General features: G+C 43.4%; 1 protein-coding gene across 4 annotated transcripts in view; it reads left to right on the top strand.

The window, feature by feature from the left end:
* The window catches only part of LOC130598551 (zinc finger SWIM domain-containing protein 6), a 179280-nt gene extending 159938 nt beyond the window's left edge, over nt 1–19342 (top strand). For all 4 annotated transcript variants that reach the window (XM_057408065.1, XM_057408064.1, XM_057408066.1 and 1 more), the window contains 4 exons: nt 9145–9302; nt 9795–9958; nt 13541–13622; nt 16843–19342. In XM_057408065.1, the coding sequence (XP_057264048.1) occupies nt 9145–9302; nt 9795–9958; nt 13541–13622; nt 16843–17705 (1267 nt within the window). In that variant the 3' untranslated portion in view covers nt 17706–19342. The remainder of the gene's footprint in view (nt 1–9144; nt 9303–9794; nt 9959–13540; nt 13623–16842) is intronic.
* The last annotated feature ends 977 nt before the right edge of the window (nt 19343–20319 follow it).

The following is a 20319-nucleotide window of genomic DNA, read 5'->3' as shown; positions in this document are numbered from 1 at the left end:
AGGGGCAGATGAGGAGCAAGTGGAAAGTCTGTGAGTACCAATTAAGGGACAGTCTGGTACGGGTGATACAGTTGTGGGGGTCTATTATAGACCTCCTGATCAGGACGAAGGAGTTGATGAGGCTTTCTACAGGCAACTGAAAGCAGCCTCACGACTACATGCCTTGTTCCTCATGGGGGATTTTAACTACCCCGATATTTGCTGGAAGACTTACACAGCCAATCATTCACAGTCTAGGAGGTTCCTCCAGTGCATTGATGATAACTTCTTAATACAAATGGTGGACAGACCAACTAGGAGAGGAGCGCTGCTGGATCTAGTACTCACCAGCAAGGAGGGTCTGGTTGAAGTGGTGATGGTCAATGGCAGCCTTGGCTGCAGTGACCATGAGATGGTGGAGTTTAGGATCCTGTGTGGGAGGAATAGAATATCTAGCAAGGCCGCAATTCTGGATTTCCGAAGGGCCAACTTTGGCCTCTTCAATCAATTGCTAAGGGAAGTCTTATGGGAAAGGGTACTAGGTGGGAAAGGGGCTCAAGATAGTTGGTCACCATTCAAGGACCACTTCTTTCAAGCTCAGGATCAGTGTCCCAATGGGTAGGAAGTCAAGTAGGGGAGCCAGGAGACCAGCATGGTTAAACAAGGAACTGCTGGGCAAACTCATGCGGAAAAAGAGAATCTATGGATTATGGAAGGAGGGGCTGGCCACTTGGGAGGAATATAGGACAGTTGTTAGAGGATGTAGGGAGGCAATTAGGACAGCTAAGGCCTCCTTGGAACTTAATCTTGCAAGTCTGGTTAAGGACAACAGAAAGGGCTTCTTCAAATACATAGCAGATAAAACTAACACAAGAGGCAATATAGGCCCACTGCTGAACGAGGTGGGTGCCCTGGAGACAGAGGATATAAAGAAGGCAGAGGTGCTGAATGCCTTCTTTGCCTCTGTCTTTACTCCTGCAGACTCTCCCTGAGGGACCCAGATTCCTATAGCCCCAGAAGGAGTCAGGATAAAGGAGGAGTTTGCTTTGGTAGATGAGGATTGGGTTAGGGATCAGTTAAGCAATCTGGACATCTATAAATCGATGGGTCCGGATGGAATACACCCGCGGGTGCTGAGGGAGCTGGCGGAGGTCATTGCTGGGCCACTCTCCATCACCTTTGGTAAGTCATGGGAAACAGGAGAGGTGCCTGAGGATTGGAGGATGGCAAATGTCATGCCATTCTATAAGAAGGGCAAGAAGGAGGACCCGGTAATTATAGACCGGTCAGCCTTACCTCCATCCCTGGAAAGGTGATGGAACAACTTATTCTTGACACCATCTCTAGGCATATCAAGGATGAGGGGGTCATTAAGAGCAGCCAGCATGGTTTTACCAAGGGGAATTCATGTTTGACCAACCTTATAGCCTTCTATGAGGAAGTAACTAGGTGGATGGATGATGGTAGAGCAGTAGATGTGGTTTTTCTTGATTTCAGTAAGGCATTTGATACTGTCTCCCACAGCATCCTCATAGATAAGCTAAGGAAGTGTGGGCTTGATGATCAGGTAGTGAGGTGGATCAAGAACTGGTTGAAAGGAAGAAGGCAGAGAGTTGTGGTTAATGGGGCAGAATCTAGCTGGAGGTCTGTGACTAGTGGAGTCCCTCAGGGGTCGGTGCTGGGACCAGTGCTGTTTAATATTTTCATCAACGACCTGGATGAGGGAACCGAGTGTACCCTCAGCAAGTTCACTGATGATACTAAACTGGGCAGTGGCTGACACACCAGAAGGCTGTGTTGCCATTCAGCAAGACCTGGACAGGCTGGAGAGTTGGGCGGGGAGAAACTTGATGAAATTCAACAAGGGCAAGTGTAGAGTCTTGCATCTGGGGAAGATCAACCCCATGTACCAGTACAGGTTGGGGGCTGACCTGCTGGACAGTAGTGAAGGGGAAAGGGACCTGGGGGTCCTGGTGGATAGGAGGATGACCATGAGCCATCAATGTGCCCTTGTGGCCAAGAAGGCCAATGGCATCCTAGGGTGCATTAGAAAGGGTGTGGTTAGTAGGTCAAGAGAGGTTCTCCTCCCCCTCTACTCTGCCTTGCTGAGGCTGCATCTGGATTACTGTGTCCAGTTCTGGGCCCCTCAGTTCAAGAAGGACAGGGAATTGCTTGAAAGAGTCCAGTGCAGAGCCACAAAGATGATTAAGGGAGTGGAACATCTCCCTTATGAGGAGAGGCTGAGGGAGCTGGGTCTCTAGCTTGAAGAAGAGGAGACTGAGGGGTGACCTCGTCAATGTTTACAAATATGTAAAGGGTGAGTGTCAGGATGATGGAGCTAGGTTTTTTTCAGTGATGTCCAGTGATAGGACAAGGGGCAATGGGTGTAAACTGGAGCATAGGAGGTTCCATGTGAACATCAGGAAAAATTTCTTTTCTGTGAGAGTGACAGATCACTGGAACTGGTTGCCCAGGGGGGTTGTGGAGTCTCCTACGTTGGAGATATTCAAGGCCCGCCTGGACAAGTTCCTGTGTGATGTACTCTAGGTTACCCTGCCCTTGCAAGGGGTTGGACTAGATGATCTTTTGAGCTCCCTTCCAACCCTTGGGATTCTGTGATTCTGTGACATGGACAGTGGGTTTGAATGCACCCTCAGCAGGTTTGACGATGACACCAAGCTGTGTGGTTCGGTTGATACGCTGGAGGGAAGGAATGCCATCCAGAGGGACCTTGACACACTTGTGAGGTGGGCCAATGCCAACCTCATGAAGTTTAACAAAATGATGTGCAAGTTCCTACACCTGGGTTGGAGCAGTCCCAGGCACAGCTACAGGTTGGGCAGAGAAGAGATTCAGAGCAGCCCAGCAGAGAAGGGCTTGGGGGTGTTGGTTGATGAGAAACTGAACATGAGCCGGCAGTGTGTGCTTGCAGCCCAGAAAGCCAACCGTATCCTGGGCTGCATCCAGAGGAGTGTGACCAGCAGGTCGAAGGAGGTGATCCTGCCCCTCTACTCTGCTCTCGTGAGACCTCACCTGGAGTATTGTGTACAGTTCTGGTGTCCTCAACATGAAAAGGACATGGAACTGTTGGAACAAGTCCAGAGAAGGGCCACGAGGATGATCAGGGGACTGGAGCACCTCCCGTATGAATATAGGCTGAGAAAGTTGGGGCTGTTCAGCCTGGAGAAGAGAAGGCTGGGTGGAGACCTCATAGCAGCCTTCCAGTATCTGAAGGGGGCCTATAAGGATGCTGGGGATGGACTCTTCATTAGGGACTATGGTGGTAGGACAAGATGTAGTGGGTTAAAACTTAAACAGGGGAAGTTTAGGTTGAATATAAGGAAGAAGTTCCTTACTGTCAAGGTGGTGAGGCACTGGAATAAGTTGCCCAGGGAAGTCGAGAATGCTCGATCCCTGGCAGTGTTCAAGGGACAGAGCCTTGGGCGACATGGTTTAGTGCCAGGTGTCTGTCCTGGGTTCAGCAATAGCAGTCATTTTTCTCCTTCTAAGTAGCTGGTGCAGTGCTGTGGTTTTGACTTTCAGCCTGGGAACTATGCTGATAACACCGATGGTTTTAGTTGTTGCTAAATAATGTTTAATCTGACCAAGGACTTTCTGAGTCCCATGCTCTGCCAGGGAGGAGGGGAAGTCAGGAGGAAGCAGAGACAAGACACCTGACCCAAACTAACCAAAGGGGTATTCCATACCACAGCACGTCATGCCCAGTATATAAACTAGGGGCAGATTGCTGCTCAGGTCACGCTGGGTATCGTTTGGTGGGTGGTATTCTCTTCCCTCGTTATTTCCCTTGTCATTTTTATTGTTGGTGGTAGCTGTAGTGGTTTTGTGTTATACCTTAGTTACTGGACTGTTCTTATCCTGTGGGAGTTACATTCATTTGATTCTCCTCCCCATCCCACTGGGAGCGGGGGGGGGGAAGAGGGGGGAGGAGTGAGAGAGTGGCTGCGTGATTCTGGGTTGCCAGGTGAGCTTAAACCAGGACAGCTGTTTGTGGCGCCGATCTTGGGGCACGAAGGGTTGAGATAATGACAGATCTGACTGGAGTGTCTCTAATTGTATTTGTGATAAGCATTCATTGTTTCGGATTAATAGTCACTTGTCACAATGCTGATTTATTGGCTCTCAAAGTTGTTGCTCTTGATCTCAGAGTTTCTGCATGTCTTACCACACTTACAGCTGGTATTTGCTGCTTTAGTGTTTATCGTCTGGGGGGCTTGCGGTAAGGTTCTTGTTTTGCTGTACCTTATGGTAATGACTTCTAATGCAATCAACTCATTGATCATGAAACTGGTCTGGCTTGCGTTCCCAGTGTGTTCATCATCTCTGTACTTTGGGAGGTATATAATGGAGGTGTTTAGCAATTACACATCTTTTTCTTCTCCTCGGGGGATTAACCTATGAAGGAGACATTCCTTTACGTTCCCAGCTCCCCCACCAGACTATTTACAGCATCATTTGAGAGTTCTGAAGGTTTTGAATGCCCTTTGGGTACCCTTGAGACCTGCCTGCTGGTTTTGATGGAGATTAGCATGTTGGCACACATATAGAGTGTGTTTTACCCATGACCATTTCGTCTGATCTTGAAAGTTAAGCAGAGTAGGGTTTAGGTCTTGTCTAGGGTTAGACAGCAATACAGGTGGACCAAGAGATTTTCCCCGAGGCTGGACAGCCATGAGTGGCAGGGTGTGTGGGATATTATGGGCAAGTATCTAGGCCAGTGTGCCCCTCCAGTGCTTTGGAACTTCATCACTGACCAAGTGCAAAATCCAGAAAAATTAGTAAAACACCTAAATGAGGTGTGTTGTCATCCTGGTCATACCAGAAGGGGACAAATCATGGCAATGTGCTGGGGCTTGGCCTATATTTACAGAGGCCTGTTCAACACTATCCAGCACCTTCAAAGGGAAAAATGTGTCTGGATCTGATGGCAAAGCACCAGACAACGCAGCTGCTCCAACTCCAAGCACAGCAGCTACACCAACCCCAGTGACAAGTAGAGCATCTACCCAAATCCCATTGACAAGTACAGCATCTAACCAAATCCTGAGAGCAACAGACAGAGCAGCTGCTGGTGCTACTCAAACCCCAAGCACAGAAACTGCACCAACCCTGACAACAGATACTGCTGCCACTCCAACCACAGTGATAATCACTGCAGCTAAACTAGAGGACCAATTTGTGCCCCTGTACGCAAGAGGAAAAGCAAAAAAGAGGCAAAAAAAGCAACTCGTACAGTGAAGAAAGATGAAGAACCAATGCACTTACTACACAGGACAGCATCTGATCAGGAGTTATTATTATGTGGATCAGAGGAAGAATCATAGAATAATTAGGACTGGAAAGGACCTTAAGATCTTCTAGTTCCAAACCCCCTGCAGGCAGGGACACTTCACACTAAACCATGTCACCCAAGCCTCTGTCCAACCTGGCCTTGAAAAGAAGAAGAAGAAGAGGTGACTTCTTGACCCCAGAACACAACCGAGCTACAGAATTTGCAAAAAGATTTTACCCATTAACCAGGGGAGCACATCATCACCTGGTTGCTCCTATGCTGGGAGAATGGGTCCAAGGGTCATGAACTAGAAGGTGGGGAAGCCAAGCAGCTGGGATCACTTGCTAGGGAAGGGGGAATTGACAAAGGAAGTGCAAAAGAGAAACACAGCCCTACCATCTGACATGGACTGATCCAGACTGCAGTGGAAAAGAGGCAAGCTCCAGAACACCTGCAATACATTGATGACATTATTGTGGGGGATGATACAGTGGAATGTTTTGAGAAAGGGAGAAAAATCCTAAATCTAAATCCTGCTAAAAGCTGGTTTTGGCATAAAACAGAGTAAGGTCAAGGGACCTGCACAGGAGATTAATTTTTTGGGAATAATATGGCAAGATGGATGTTGCCAGATCCCCACAGGTGTGATCAACAAGATAACAGCAATGTCTCCACTAACTAATAAGAAAGAAACACAAGCTTTCTTAAATGCTGTGTGGTTCTAGAGAATGCACAGCCCAAATTAGAGTCTGATTGCAAGCTCACTCTATCATGTGACCCAGAAGAAGAATGATTTTAAACGGGGCCCTGAGCAACAACAAGCCTTTGAGCAAATTAAATGAGAGACAGTTCATGCAGTAGCCCTTGGACCTGTCCGGACCGGGCCACATATAAAAAAAAGTACTGTACACTGTAGCTGGGGAGAATGATCCTGCCTGGAGCCTCTGGCAGAAAGCTCCAGGGGAGACTCGAGGTCGACCCCTCGGCTTTTGGAGTTGGGGATACAGAGGATCTGAGGCCAGCTATACCCCAACTGAAAAAGAGATACTGGCAGCCTATGAAGGGGTTCGAGCTGCTTCGGAAGTGATTGGCACTGAAGCACAGCTTCTCCTGGCACCCCAATTGCCTGTGCTGGGCTGGATGTTCAAAGGCAGGGTCTTCTCTACACATCATGCAACTGATGCTACATGGAGTAAATGAGCTGGACTAATTACACAACGAGCTCGAACAGGAAATCCCAGTCATCCAGGCATTCTGGAAGTCATCATGGACTGGCCAGAGGGCAAAGATTTCAGAATGTCACCAGAGGAGGAGGTGATGCGTGCTGAAGAGGCCCCACCATATATAAACTGTCAGAAAGTGAAAAGCAGTATGCCTTGTTTACTGATGGGTCCTGCTGTATTGTGGGAAGGAATTGGAGATGGAGGGCAGTTGCATAGAGTCCCCTAAGGCAAGTCGCAGAAACTTTTGAAGGAGAGGGTGAATCGAGTCAACTTGCAGAGATAAAATCCATCCAGCTGGCCTTGGACATTGCTGAACAACAAAAAACAAATGGCCAGTACTTTATACTGACTCATGGATGGTGGCAAATGACCTGTGGGGGTGGTTGAAGCAATGGAAGCAGAGCAACTGGCAACGCAGAGGTAAACCCATCTGGGCTGCTGCACTGTGGAAAGATATTGCTGCCATGGTGCAGAACCTGGTGGTGAAGGTACACCATGTAGATGCCCACGTACCCAAGAGTCAGGCCTCTGAGGAACACCAGAGCAACCAACAAGTGGATAAAGCGGCTAAGATTGAAGTGGCTCAGATGGACTTAGATTGGCAACATAAAGGTGAATTATTTTTGGCCTGGTGGGTCCATGATACTTCAGGCCATCAGGGCAGAGATACAACATATAGATGGGCTCATGATCGAGGGATGAATTTAAACAATGGCAGACTGCCATGTGCAGTGCCTCACTTGGATGTGTCTGCAGTCTTGGAAGCTTGACTACTCTACATGGTTCTCCTACAACTGGACCATGAGCTTGTTTGGAGGTTCTAGAAGGGGAGCACAGCTACCATATACCCGTGCCCAATGAACAGTACCATCCTCTTTGACTGAGCACACATTTTTGAGAGGGACGCACGTGGAGCAGTGAGGGAGGAAGGGGACACCTGCCTAGCCAGCCAGATCAGCTGAATCAACCCTGGCGATCAGTGGAGTGACAGATATTGCAACTAGATTTGCCCTCACATCTGTACACATCTGCCCATGGTAGAGGGGTTGGAACCGGATGATCTTATGGTCCTTTCCAACCCTAACCATTCTGATTCTATGATTCTCTGATCAGAAGAGGTAAATTTGAGCATCCCTTCCTCCATGGCTGGGGTATAATATTTGCACATAGAAGTCTGTGCACTTGCTTATGCTTTTAGAAGTCAAGCATATTTCTTTCTTCTCCTGAACATTTATCAAAGAAGTTTACTTTCCAAGAGTACAGCTAGTTGCTTTCCAGACATGTGTCTACACAGGTCACGTCAGCAACTCTGGAATATTTTGTCTATCTGTATTCAAAATCCCGTGTTGCTGTTTATTTTTTTATTCCTCTTTTAGTGTGTGGAACATTCAGTGTGAATTCAATGGAATCTGAGACCATAAGGCCTTTCATGCATGCACCTCAGTTCTGCAAGGATAGGGTTTGCTGTTCTTGATGGTCACTTCTGTCTACAGTCTGTCTGCTTGCAACACTGAAACATATAGAGTAGAGCATCAGAGAATGTGGATCTGTGGTGACCTAGTTGACTACTCACTTGGAATTTGGACTTCAATATTTAGCTTAATTTGGCTAATACCTTGTGAAGCCTGAATTTCAACCTAGGCTTTGGGAGTCAGTCTTTAATGGTGATGTTTAATCACAAAGTAGCTTTGCTAAAACTTAGCCAAATAATTGATGCTCTAAAGGGAAAAAAAGTGAAGAATGCTAAATCTGCTTGTTATTGTTATGATGTTCCCTAATCTTGCCAAAATTGCATGAAAACCACCAATTCACAACAGTATTTCTTTTTTCACAGCAAAGAAACATAGAAGCTGGCAATGAAATTCAAAGTGACAAGATTTCCCTCAAACAGCTTCTTCCTTTCATGCTTTTTGTCTATTTACTTTTACTCATAACCTAAAAATCCTTTTTGCATTATGTAGTTCATATTTTTCCTGTTTATTTGAAACATTTTATAATGCATCTTTTTTTCTTCTCCCTCTCTCTGCTTGGAAAAAGAAATCAGCTAAAGAATTTATATCTGTTTTATTTTAGGTATATAAAGCTATGTAAAGAGGTGTCTCAGTGGTACTAGGGAAGAGATTTGACTTGATACAAATCAAAAAGGTCTTTTTTTCATATTAGTGTGCACATTATCAAATGTTGGTAGGTAGAGTTTAAGGACCTTAAAAACTAGTTCATATTTGAGCAGTAAAATGTCCTTTTGGTAGGCCTGAAATTATTGCAAGGTCAAAATCCAAATGACTTGTTGAATATCCCTCTCCCTTAGTTTGAGCATCTGCAAGTAAAGAAAGTATTCCAAATATTCAAAGACTGAAACAAGGCGAGAGAAAAAAGCTTCAACTCTATGGATGATACAGAAAGTCTCTACTGCCTTGGCCAATGGATGGCTTAATTGTCCTGTGAATTCCTACAGATGCCCACTGATTTAGGCAAGTTTGGCAAATGGACTTTTAAGATTCCCCAAGAAGAGAAGTGGTTTTCAATACCTTTATACCCAAAACTACACATTTCATAAACAAGGTCAAGTGTTCTTGCAGCTTTAGTTTTGCTTATGAGTAACCTAATATAATAATGATTTAATGAAAGATGATTTCTTCCTTATTTCAGTTTGCTAGTACTGGAATCTACAGCTCCTTCGGGAGACATGTCCCACCCACACCACATTGCATCAATTGTTCCAAACCGGTATCCCCACTGGTTCACCCTAAGTCACATCGAATCCCAGCAGTGTGAGCTGGCATCGACCATGCTAACAGCAGCCAAAGGTACATTGCTGTCAGTTACATACTCAACTAAATGTATGCTTTTAATATTACATGTAATAAGCACAAGTTTGGGAATCCAAATCACAATCTGACAGGAGCTTGAAATGGGAACAACAAACTGAACTGACTTAAACCTGTCAATTTTCTAGCAAAGTGGTTTAAACTAGCTACATGGTAGCTTTAATTGACACTCATGGGACAGCTTTTTGTTCTGACATATGATATAGATTGTGAAATCCAGGAGTGGAAAAATCACTTTTAAATTTCACAAATTGGGATGACTTTTGGCCATGTACCATCAGGCAGGCACTAGAGGAGTTTGTGCTGCCTTGTATCTTTTGTTCACATAATTTAATTATGGCAGGTTTATAAAAACAAAATGTGTGTAACTGAAACGTACTATTGCATAGCAATGGCTGGCTCGATTATAAGGCATTTCTGGATGTTTTGGGAGCTTGTTTTGTTTTTGGTGATTCTGTTCACACATTGCAGGTGATGTTCGGAGGCTGGAAACAGTGTTAGAATCCATACAGAAAAATATCCACTCCTCATCACACATCTTCAAACTTGCCCAGGATGCATTTAAAATAGCAACACTCATGGACAGCTTGCCAGATATCACTCTTCTGAAAGTTTCTCTGGAGTTGGGCCTTCAGGTATTTCCCTCATTCATTGTTACTGCAGTAGAAGACAGAAATTTTACCCCGTGTTGGTGGGTGCAGCTCTTTAAGTCACTTAGGAACATACCCTCTTTGGGCTCTGTCTGGAACTTTTTGATTCCATTTTCTGATGCAAAGCACAGTTGACTGGTAAACACAGAGCAAGGATCTGCACCTTTGTACCATTTGAGTGGAAAGAGAGAGCTGGAAGCAGCTGTCTGCAGGGCACTCCTGTTAAGGGATGAGAGGACTAATACAGTGGGTTTGGGAGTATATGTAGGAATGGCTAGAGAGCAAAATTATTCTGCTTGCCAGAAATGCATTTTTGCAGATCTTTTCCATGGCTTTGAGGGGCTTCTTATCATTTCTCCCATCCTTTCCTCTTTTCCTTCAAATGAGATTTGGTAGGTGCTTGTTGAATTCCTGGAGAAAGCCAAGGTCAACCATAATGACCTGTTTCTAAGGCAGACTGTGCAAACAGCAGCCCTTTCACTTCATAAAATCCTGCACTCCACAAGCTGCAGGATGGTCATCTGTATCAGACTCAGCTTGACATGTACACAAACCTCAGATCAGTTTTCAGGCTCTCAGGAGAGACTTCACAAGCTACAAAGAGAAAGCTAATTTTTTTTTTGATATCTGGAGTAATATTGCCTTATACTGATGAATCTTGTAGTTTACACAGTTCATTTCAACAAAAATAGATCTCTCTATCCCTCTTCAGGGAGTTCTTAAAAACAATTAAAAACTCCAAACAAGCAAAAAATGCAAAGAACAGAAAACCATTTATTACTTTGCTTCAGTAAACAAAGCCCCAAACACTTCTGGGGAAAGGATATTATTCCAGTTGCTTCTCATGCCAAAGAAAGGTACTATTTGCCTATTCTAGACTTTTAGAAGTCTTTAATCAGAAAGCTGACATTGTTTGCTTTGTTAGCCTTTCTTATTCCCATGGTTGCTGTGGAAATCTGCTTCTCTTATGGGTAGTGAGATCATCTGTTCCTCTAGAACAAGAAATTCTTATTAAAAAAAAAAAAAAACAAACAAAAAAAGATCCATCAGGACAAAGTCAAGGTTATTCTCTGTATTCTCTGTGAAAGAGAGCTTAGCTTTTAGATAAGCTATGTAATTCCCAGGGGTTTCTTGTCATTTTCAGACTTACTAACCTGTTGAGAAGCTCTCTTCAATTGATAGCACAGATATTGGATAGAATTTGAACAGATCTGGAACTCCCTTTTAGGAAGAAGTGGCTCAAGAACATATTGAGCAGAAGTGAAATAGTTCTTTGGCTACATGCCCTACAGTATAAATGAACTTCAGCTTCTCTGTGGTCAAGACATCAATATATGCTTTATTTTCAATCCTTGGTTTTTTTTTTTTATCTTCAGTAAAGGGTTCCTCTCTTAGTCCCCCCAATTGCCAGTTTAATCAAATGAAAGGTACCTAATTCTAGAACAGTTCAAGTCAGGAAACTTTTTCAGGTCAAAAACTCTTACAAAAGCTCTTACAAATTTTGCTGACTCCAAGCTGTTTTCTGAGTGCATTTTATGAGTTAACATGTAATGATCATCACTGAAAGCTCTGACTGACCTATTATGCTCTTTGTTTAATTGCTACAAATAGTAATACCACAGTATGATCAATGATATTGTAAGGGGAAAACTATTTGCTTTCTTCATCTAGACATCTGTGGAGTCTGTCCAGTCAGCTGAAACAAGCTTTCCATGAAACTTCCATGCAGTGTTCATTTTACTGCATAAACATATTTGTCCACATTTTGAGAAACAACATAAGCAATAATAGCAAATTATGTGAAATACAGGCACTGTAATCAGAGTGTATAGTCCTTTTTTCTATGACGGTTTTATGGTGGAACTTCTTTGCAAGGACTTGTTCTTCAGAGAGCAAAATCATCTCTTCAACTTACTAATAATATCCGGATATATCTAGAAGTGTGTATATATAACATCGCAGCATAAGCAGCCAGTTAAATCACAGTACACTCTAACTCCTCTCTGTATTGTTGAAGTCAATGAAAAAAATGCAGATGGGGGAAAAATTAGATGAGTTAGTTTGCTCAACAAGAGTTAACACATTTTGTGGTGGGCTGACCCTGGCTGGATGCCACTCCATCACTTCCCTCCTCAACTGGATGGGGGAGAGAAAATATAATGAAAGCCTCGTGGGTCAAGATAAGGATGGGTAGAGATCACTCACCAATTGCCATCACTGGCAAACCAGACTCAACTTGAGGAAATTAATTTATTACCAACCAAATCAGAGTAGGGTAACGAGAAATAAAACCAAATCTTAAAACACCTTCCCTCCACCTATCCCTTCTTCCTGAACTTAACTTTACTTCCAATTTCTCTACCTCCTTCCCCCAGGTGGTGAAGGGGGACAGGGAATGGGGGTTGTGGTCAAGTTCATCACACATTGTTTCTGCCACTTCTTCCTCCTCAGGGACAGACTCCTCACATTCTTCCCTTGCTCCAGCGTGGGGTCCCTCCCACAGGAGACAGTCCTCCATGAACTTCTCCAGTGTGGGTCCTCCTGTGAGCTACAGTTCTCCACAAACTGCTCCAGCACAGGTCCTTTCCATGGGGAAATCTTTCAGGAACACACTGCTCCAGCATGAGTTCCCCATGGCATCACAAGTCCTGCCACCAAATCTGCTCCAGAGTGGGCTCCTCTCACTCCACAGGTTCACTGGTCTTGCCAGGAGCCTGCTCCAGTGCAGGCTTTTCACAGGGTCACAGCCTCCTTCGGACAGCCACCTGCTTCAGCATGGGGTCCTCCACAGGCTGCAGATAGATGTCTGGTCCACTGTTAACCTCCATGGGCTGCAGGGGACAGACTGCCTCATCATGGGCTGCAGGGGAATCTCTTTTCCAGCACCTGGAGCACCTCCTCTCCCTCCTTCTTCGCTGACCTTGGTGTCTACAGTTTTTTCTCTCACATATTCTCACTAATCTCTCTGGCTACAATTGCTCCTGTGCAATAACGTTTTCCCCTTCTTAAATATGTTATCACAGATGTGCTGCCACCATCACTGACAGACCCGGCCTTGGCCAGTGGCAGATCTGTGTTCAAGCCAGCTGGTTTTTGCTCTATTGGACGCAGGGGAAGCTTCTAGTGGCTTCTCACAGAAGCCACCCCAGTAGCCCCCCACTACCAAAACCTTGCCACAAAAACCCAATACACACTTTAAAGACTAAATACATAGAGGGAGGAGACACAATATAATTTAGTTTGGATAATTGGTTATTGGTTGGGCTTTTTTGTAGTGTATTTTGGGAGGGGGAGGGGGGTGTTCCTCTCCCTGAATAAAACAGAGTTTCTCCTCTGGCCTTGAAGGACCTGTAGTTGGAATTACTCTGTATGCTTTTCTAAGATAGTTGAGCACTATTTATCAAGTCTTTTGACATATCAACTAAAAAGAAGTAACAGAGTGGAGAGGGCAAGAGGCTGCCTTTTTGAACCTCAGTGTATTTGAGTAACTTGACTCCCTAATTGCTGGTATATTGTCTTCATTTTGCAATAGGATTAATTTGTATTTTATTTGTGTTGTTCTAATAGGTGATGCGGATGACACTGTCAACACTGAATTGGCGACGGCGGGAAATGGTGAGGTGGTTAGTAACATGTGCAACAGAAATAGGTATGTTTTGAGATGCTTCTCAAGGGCTCCTGCTTTTTTGTCAGCCAGAGGGCTTGATCTTGTTTGTGAGGACCCAGGCTCTGCAAATGTCTCCCACTTCCTGTTCATCTATAAAATTCCTTTGGTTATAAGACATTAATTATGGCAATGATGAGTGGGTTTTTTGAGCATGTGATAGAATAAACACAAGCCAAGTGCAACAATAGTTGAGTAATGCAGAGTGACTTCTTTTCCCTGCAATGTAGGGGCATGCATAACCTCATGAGAAATACCCTAGATTTCTCCTTGTCCCCTCCACACTGGGTTTGGGTTTGAGGCTACAGCAGAGAAAAGGCTCATGGTTATGGGCTGTTACACCATTCTACAACTTCACTTGCACTGAAAGGTGAGACTCCAAAAATCTGGTGAGCGTGCTATCTATCTGGTCAGCTGTGGGGAAGAGGAACCCGAAAACAGGTGAATGAAATGCTGAGGATGTCTCTGTGTGGCAGACCATCTCATGAAGGGGCAATCATTGCTTGCTGTTTGTTTTCTCAGTTTTGTTTTTTAAAGCCCTGGTGTCCTGGGTTTAGCAGTAGCAGTCAATGTTTCTCATTCTTGGTAGCTGGTGCAGCATTGTGTTTTGACTTTCAGCCTGGGAACAGTGCTGATACCATTGATGTTTTTAGTTGTTGCTAAGTAATGTTTACCCAGACCAAGGACTTTGTGAGTCTCATGCTCTGCCAGGGAGGAGGGGAAGCCGGGAGGAAGCAGAGACAGGACACCTGACCCAAGCTAGCCAAAGAGGTATTCCATACCACAGCACATCATGCCCGGGAGGGTAACTGGGAGTTACCCGGAAGGACACGGGGTCTTCTGGGTCAGACTCATTTTTGGCGGGTGGTATCGTATTCTCTTCCCTTGTTATTTTCTCTTATCATTATTATTATTGGTGGTAGAAGCAGTGGTTTGTGTTATACCTTAGTTACTGGACTGTTCTTATCTCAACCCATGGGAGTTACATTCTTTCGATTCTCCTCCCCATCCCTCTGGGAGCGGGGAAGGAGGGGTAATGAAAGAAAGAGGGAGGAAAAAGGGGGGAGTGAGTGAACGAGCTGTCTGGCTGGGTTTAAACAACGACACCTGGGTAAATCCAAGCTTAGAGTGCAGTGCATCATTGTTATGTGGCTATGACATAGTGGCCTGCCTTTCATCTGCACTGGAAAGCAAACCAAACATTAATGCACCCATCCATGTGAGGTGAATATAAGGTGGGAGAAGAACTAGCTTCATACTTAGAGGACCATAGTGGGAAAATAGTGCACTCAGCAGGACGCTATGTTAATTTTTGGGTTTTGCCATAAATTTCTTGTGTGTTTTGATGAGGCATCCCTTAGCTTCTTGTCCTGGGTTCAGTGCTGAACAGAGGACACTTCTATATTCTGGTTTGTCATCTGCAAGATGAGGATACAGAATCTGAAAGTGAAGATGCGAGCATTAAAAACTACGGTAGTGAGGACAATGTCAGTACTATGATAAGGGAGCAATTTTAATTGCCACTAAAGGTAATATTGGAAAGTATGCTTCCCTACTGTATTTACTACTTTTTCATAAATCTTGAGTTTCAGAACTTTAAAGGATTGCTGCTGCTTATTCTCTGGGAAATTCATGTTGTTACTAGCATGGGAAAATAAAGCTTGCCTTTGTATGCCCTCAGCCAGAAAATTGTCTGCAAATTTTCATGCAATGCTCTTGTTTTATTGTTTTTACATCTTTGCTAAGGAAATTATTACTGAGTATATCTTGTAGATATTAGTTCCTGGGTATTATTTTGTGAAGTTACATGTTGGCAAATAGTAAAATATTGTTTTTAATGTTGCTTTAAATTAGTTGTCATGGTTTAAGCCTGGTAACTCAGAACCACGCAGCCACTCGCTCACTCCCCCCTTCTTCTTCCCCTCACTCCCGGAGGGATGGGGAGGAGAATCGAAAAAATGTAACTCCCACAGGGTTAGATAAGAACAGTCCAGTAACTAAGGTATAACACAAAACCACTACTGCTACCACCAATAATAATAATGATAAGGGAAATAACAAGGGAAGAGAATACAACCACTTGCCACCTGCTGACCAATACCCAGCCCAACCTGAGCAGCGATCTGGGCCTTCTGGGTAACTCCCCCCAGTTTATATACTGGGCATGATGTGCTGTGGTATGGAATACCCCTTTGGTTAGTTTGGGTCAGGTATCCTGTCTCTGCTTCCTCCTGGTTTCCCCTCCTCCCTAACTATTCTATGATTCTATGATTATTTAGATGAAGATCTGATATTTTCTGACTATGCTGAAATTTTGCACAAGTGAAATGGTGCACAGGAAACATCAGAATCCTATGGACAAAAGGACCTCTGGGTGTGATTTAGGTGGGCTCACAGATATGTGTAAACTGCCTCTATCAATAATAAGGCACTCTAGTTGGCTATAAGACTCAATTCATGGAACCCATTAGTCACTCTTTCCCCCTTCTTCCCCACCACCACACACATGTGCCAGGAATAAAGTGATATGAAGGAAAATATCTATTTCAGGTAATATCAAATAGTGAATATTGCTCAGAGTATTTCCATTATAAGGAAATTCGGGTGCACATGAATTTGATACAAGATGTATCTGAAAAGCCTGTTGGGAGGGAGTGGGGGTAAGGATTTGTGTGTGTGTGTGTGTGTGCTTAGTATTAAAGTCTATGATGTTCTATTAAATGAGACATTTAGTGTTCTTTCATAGTCTTTTGTGCATACACTCACTATATCTTGAGATGAACACTGAGAAAGGTAGTTAAAATTGTCTTTTAAGTGTGAAGGCTGCTTTTGAGTCATGTGATGAGTTCAAATAAGCCAGAATTTGTTATCCAAATTGTCTTAGATAAACAGCTCACTTGTCATACCAGGAGTTTAAAGCTTATCTTGCAGGCTTTTTAGTTATTATCTGCATTATAGTGATTGCTACAGAGTTTGCACAGTAGCCTTTGTTTTAATGTCCTTTTCCAACCATATTATCTGATTTAGCCCTTCTTGCCTGAAGCACATCTCCTTGGATGTACAGGCAACCTGTTAGACTTTGAAAATGTAATCTTTTGCTGAACACCTAACCATTCTATGATTCTATGATTCTGTGATTCTATGATTCTATGATCTGTATCTGCTAGGTTTTATCAGTTGTGCCTGATCCTTTCTTTCTCCCCAGGTGTTTATGCACTGGATAGTATCATGCAAAACTGGTTTACACTTTTCACTCCAACAGAAGCTACTAGTATTGTTGCTACCACAGTGATGTCCAACAGCACCATTATCCATTTGCATCTGGACTGCCATCAGCAGGAGAAGCTGGCCAGCAGCGCTAGGACGCTTGCTCTACAGTGTGCTATGAAGGATCCTCAAAACTGTGCCCTATCTGCACTGACCTTATGTGAAAAGGATCACATAGCTTTTGAGACCGCTTACCAAATTGTTCTAGATGCTGCTACAACTAGCATGAGTTACTCGCAGCTTTTTACTATAGCAAGATACATGGAGCACCGTGGTTACCCCATGCGGGCATACAAGCTGGCCACTTTGGCCATAACGCATCTCAACCTGAGCTACAATCAGGACACACACCCTGCCATTAATGATGTTCTGTGGGCATGTGCACTCAGCCACTCCCTTGGGAAAAATGAACTGGCAGCTATAATACCTCTGATGGTCAAAAGTGTCAAATGTGCAACAGTACTGTCAGATATTTTGCGTAGGTGTACTTTGACCACTCCTGGCATGGTGGGACTTCATGGAAGGAGGAACTCTGGTAAGATCATGTCATTGGACAAAGCCCCTTTAAGACAACTCCTGGATGCCACAATTGGAGCCTACATTAATACAACACATTCACGTCTCACTCACATCAGCCCGCGACACTATAGTGAGTTTATAGAGTTCCTCAGCAAGGCCCGAGAGACCTTCTTAATGGCTCATGATGGACACATCCAGTTTGCACAGTTTATTGACAACCTAAAACAAATCTACAAAGGCAAAAAGAAACTGATGATGTTGGTTCGTGAGAGGTTTGGTTGATGAAAATATGGAGGGGGGATTTGTTTTTACTTGAGCTTTGAGCCTGCCTTTGTATCCTTTTGAACTTAAAGGAACAGAGCCACACTGGTATTATATGTCTATCATTATACTGAGTTTGCAAACTGAACTGTCATGTTGTAAAAGTGTGTTTATTTTTTTCCCTTTTTTCTGTTTTGTGTGAGAGAGAGGTTAAAAAAGGTTTGGTTTACACTGAGTATATGTTGTCAAGTGGCAAAAGCCCACATCGCTCTCCTTTTTCTATGTGTTCAGAGCCTCAAAAAAAAACATATATTGCAATGGCTTTAAAAACCAAACCAAACACCTCCATCTTGTGATAAGTACCTCAAATGGATTCAGCTTTACTCCCTTGTAACTCATCCTTACATTTCAGCATATTTAAACAAACCAACAAATGAAATACAGTTAAGAGGCTGACCACATGGCTTTGCAGTTCTGTTCATCCAGAAGCATGGCACACAATGCTTGTGCATGTGGAAACTTAGCGACTGTCAACATACATTCTCAGGGATTTATAAAAAAAAAAATTAAAAATAATGAGAGCATTTATTGTAGTGTATATATGTTCTAGTATATGTCTGAATATTGAAAAAATATAACATTAATTTATAAAACCAAGAAAACCTATGTAATACAAAATACTTGAACCTGCAGTACCTTGGTTTTAAACAAAAACGAAAACCTATCTGAAGGTCTAAAGTGCGCCTTGCTTCTCAGGTGGTGAACTATATGCTGGGCATCTATGCAGAGCCACCTTTTGGTTTGCATGGTTGGACTGGTGCCTATTGGGGGAAATTTTATATAAATATATATGTATACACAAATTCTTGCTACAGTCACTGTACTAAAGAGGGATAACAAAAAGTACACAGCCAGAGCAGCAATCCTTAGCTGCTACAGTATGCTAGAACCAGGTTTTGTGCCACCTAGCCTAGGAAACTTAGAGAAATATCCTTTTTGACACAAAATGCAAAATGATCGACACGATACATTATGCCTTTGCAGTGAGCTAATAATAAGCTAACCTTTGTGCACAAATATATATATATTCTGCATAGGTATTTTGACTTTGTGCAGGACAAAGTTGTGTAGTTATAACTGTTCTACTTTTCCGTTTGTCTTTTTTAATATATTTTATTTTCTCTAGAATTGCTCAAACAAAAGCAGCCTTCTATCTTGCCTTTTCTTAATGCTTTAAAATAACCAAACTGGAGATCTAACTACCAAACCATTCATTATATTATTAAATAACAACTTTGGTTACAGTATAGTGTCTTTACTTTAGCTGTTGGTTCTGTATCCTTGTATTATTTTTTAAGCAGTTTTTATGTTTTGATGCAAAAGTTGTCTAGTGTCTCTTGTTCCTTTCATCAGAGAACATGCTAGGGGTATGTTTGCAGGTATTTTTTTTTGAAAAAACTATTTCATGCTCTCCATTTTATTTATTATTATAGGTAAAAAGGTTGTACTTCATCACCCATGTAAACATGCTCATGAAGTTGAAAGTAATTAAGATTTGATACACTGATATTAATTTATTTAACTAAATCACTGTTTTATATACTTGTTAATGATCAACAATTTCTTGTTTTGATTAAAATTAGTTTTTTGAACGTCGATTCTGTCTCCTTTATGTTGTCTGTCGAACTATGTATGGATAGTTCATAGAACTTAAATGCCCAGCTTGCAACTTTGGTGCATTATGATGATAAGCAATATAACCACCAAGACCAGGAAAGAAATCATTTGTTCCTCAAAAATATTCTGAGGAATGGTAGTGTTCACAATTGCAACAGCTCATTTGCTGATGAAAGAAGACTTGGTGTGTCAGAGGGACTAAACGCTGCCTATGATTGTAGATGTATGGTCTATACAATTAACCGTAAGACATGACATACTGCCCTGGTGGGATGGAAGAGTGAGTGGGGCCATGTTCCCACTCAGTGGATTATTTGGGGGACTATAAGTGTTGAAATGTGATGCAAATATATACAAGGATAGTTCTTGCTCTTCTTCGGCTTTTCTAAAACATTTTGTGTATTCTGAACTATGCAGCTCACTCCACTCTGCATGGAGTTCCTGTTCACCAGCTGGCTGCCAACATTTCTGCTTTTCTGGAGCCTGTGGTAGAGCAGTTGATGTCATCTACCTGGACTTGTGTAAAGCGTTCAACACTGTCCTGCATGACATCCTTGTCTCTAAATTGAAGAGACATCAGTTTGATGGATGGACCACTCAGTGGATAAAGAACTGGCTGGATGGCCGCACGCAAAGAGTTGTGGTCAATGGCTCAATGTCCAGCTGGAGACCAGTAACGAGTGGTGTCCCTCAGGGATTGGTGTTGGGACCAGTCTTGTTTAACATCTTCGCCACTGACATGGACAGTGGGATTGAGTGCACCCTCAGCAAGTTTGCCGATGACACCAAGCTCTGTGTTTCGGTTGATATGCTGGAGGGAAGGAATGCCATCCAGAGGGACCTTGACACACTTTGTGAGGTGGGCTGATGCCAACCTTAAGAAGTTTAACCATGACAAGTGCAAGGTCCTACACCTGGGTCGGAGCAATCCCAGGCACAGCTACAGGATGGGCAGAGA

The sequence above is a fragment of the Pezoporus wallicus genome, unplaced genomic scaffold, assembly GCF_028554395.1.
Source record: "Pezoporus wallicus isolate ANWC-B61680 ecotype Strahan unplaced genomic scaffold, APGP_CSIRO_Pwel_v1 contig_5155, whole genome shotgun sequence".
Classification (NCBI taxonomy): Eukaryota; Metazoa; Chordata; class Aves; order Psittaciformes; family Psittacidae; genus Pezoporus; species Pezoporus wallicus.
This window is presented reverse-complemented; position numbering and strand designations above follow the sequence as displayed.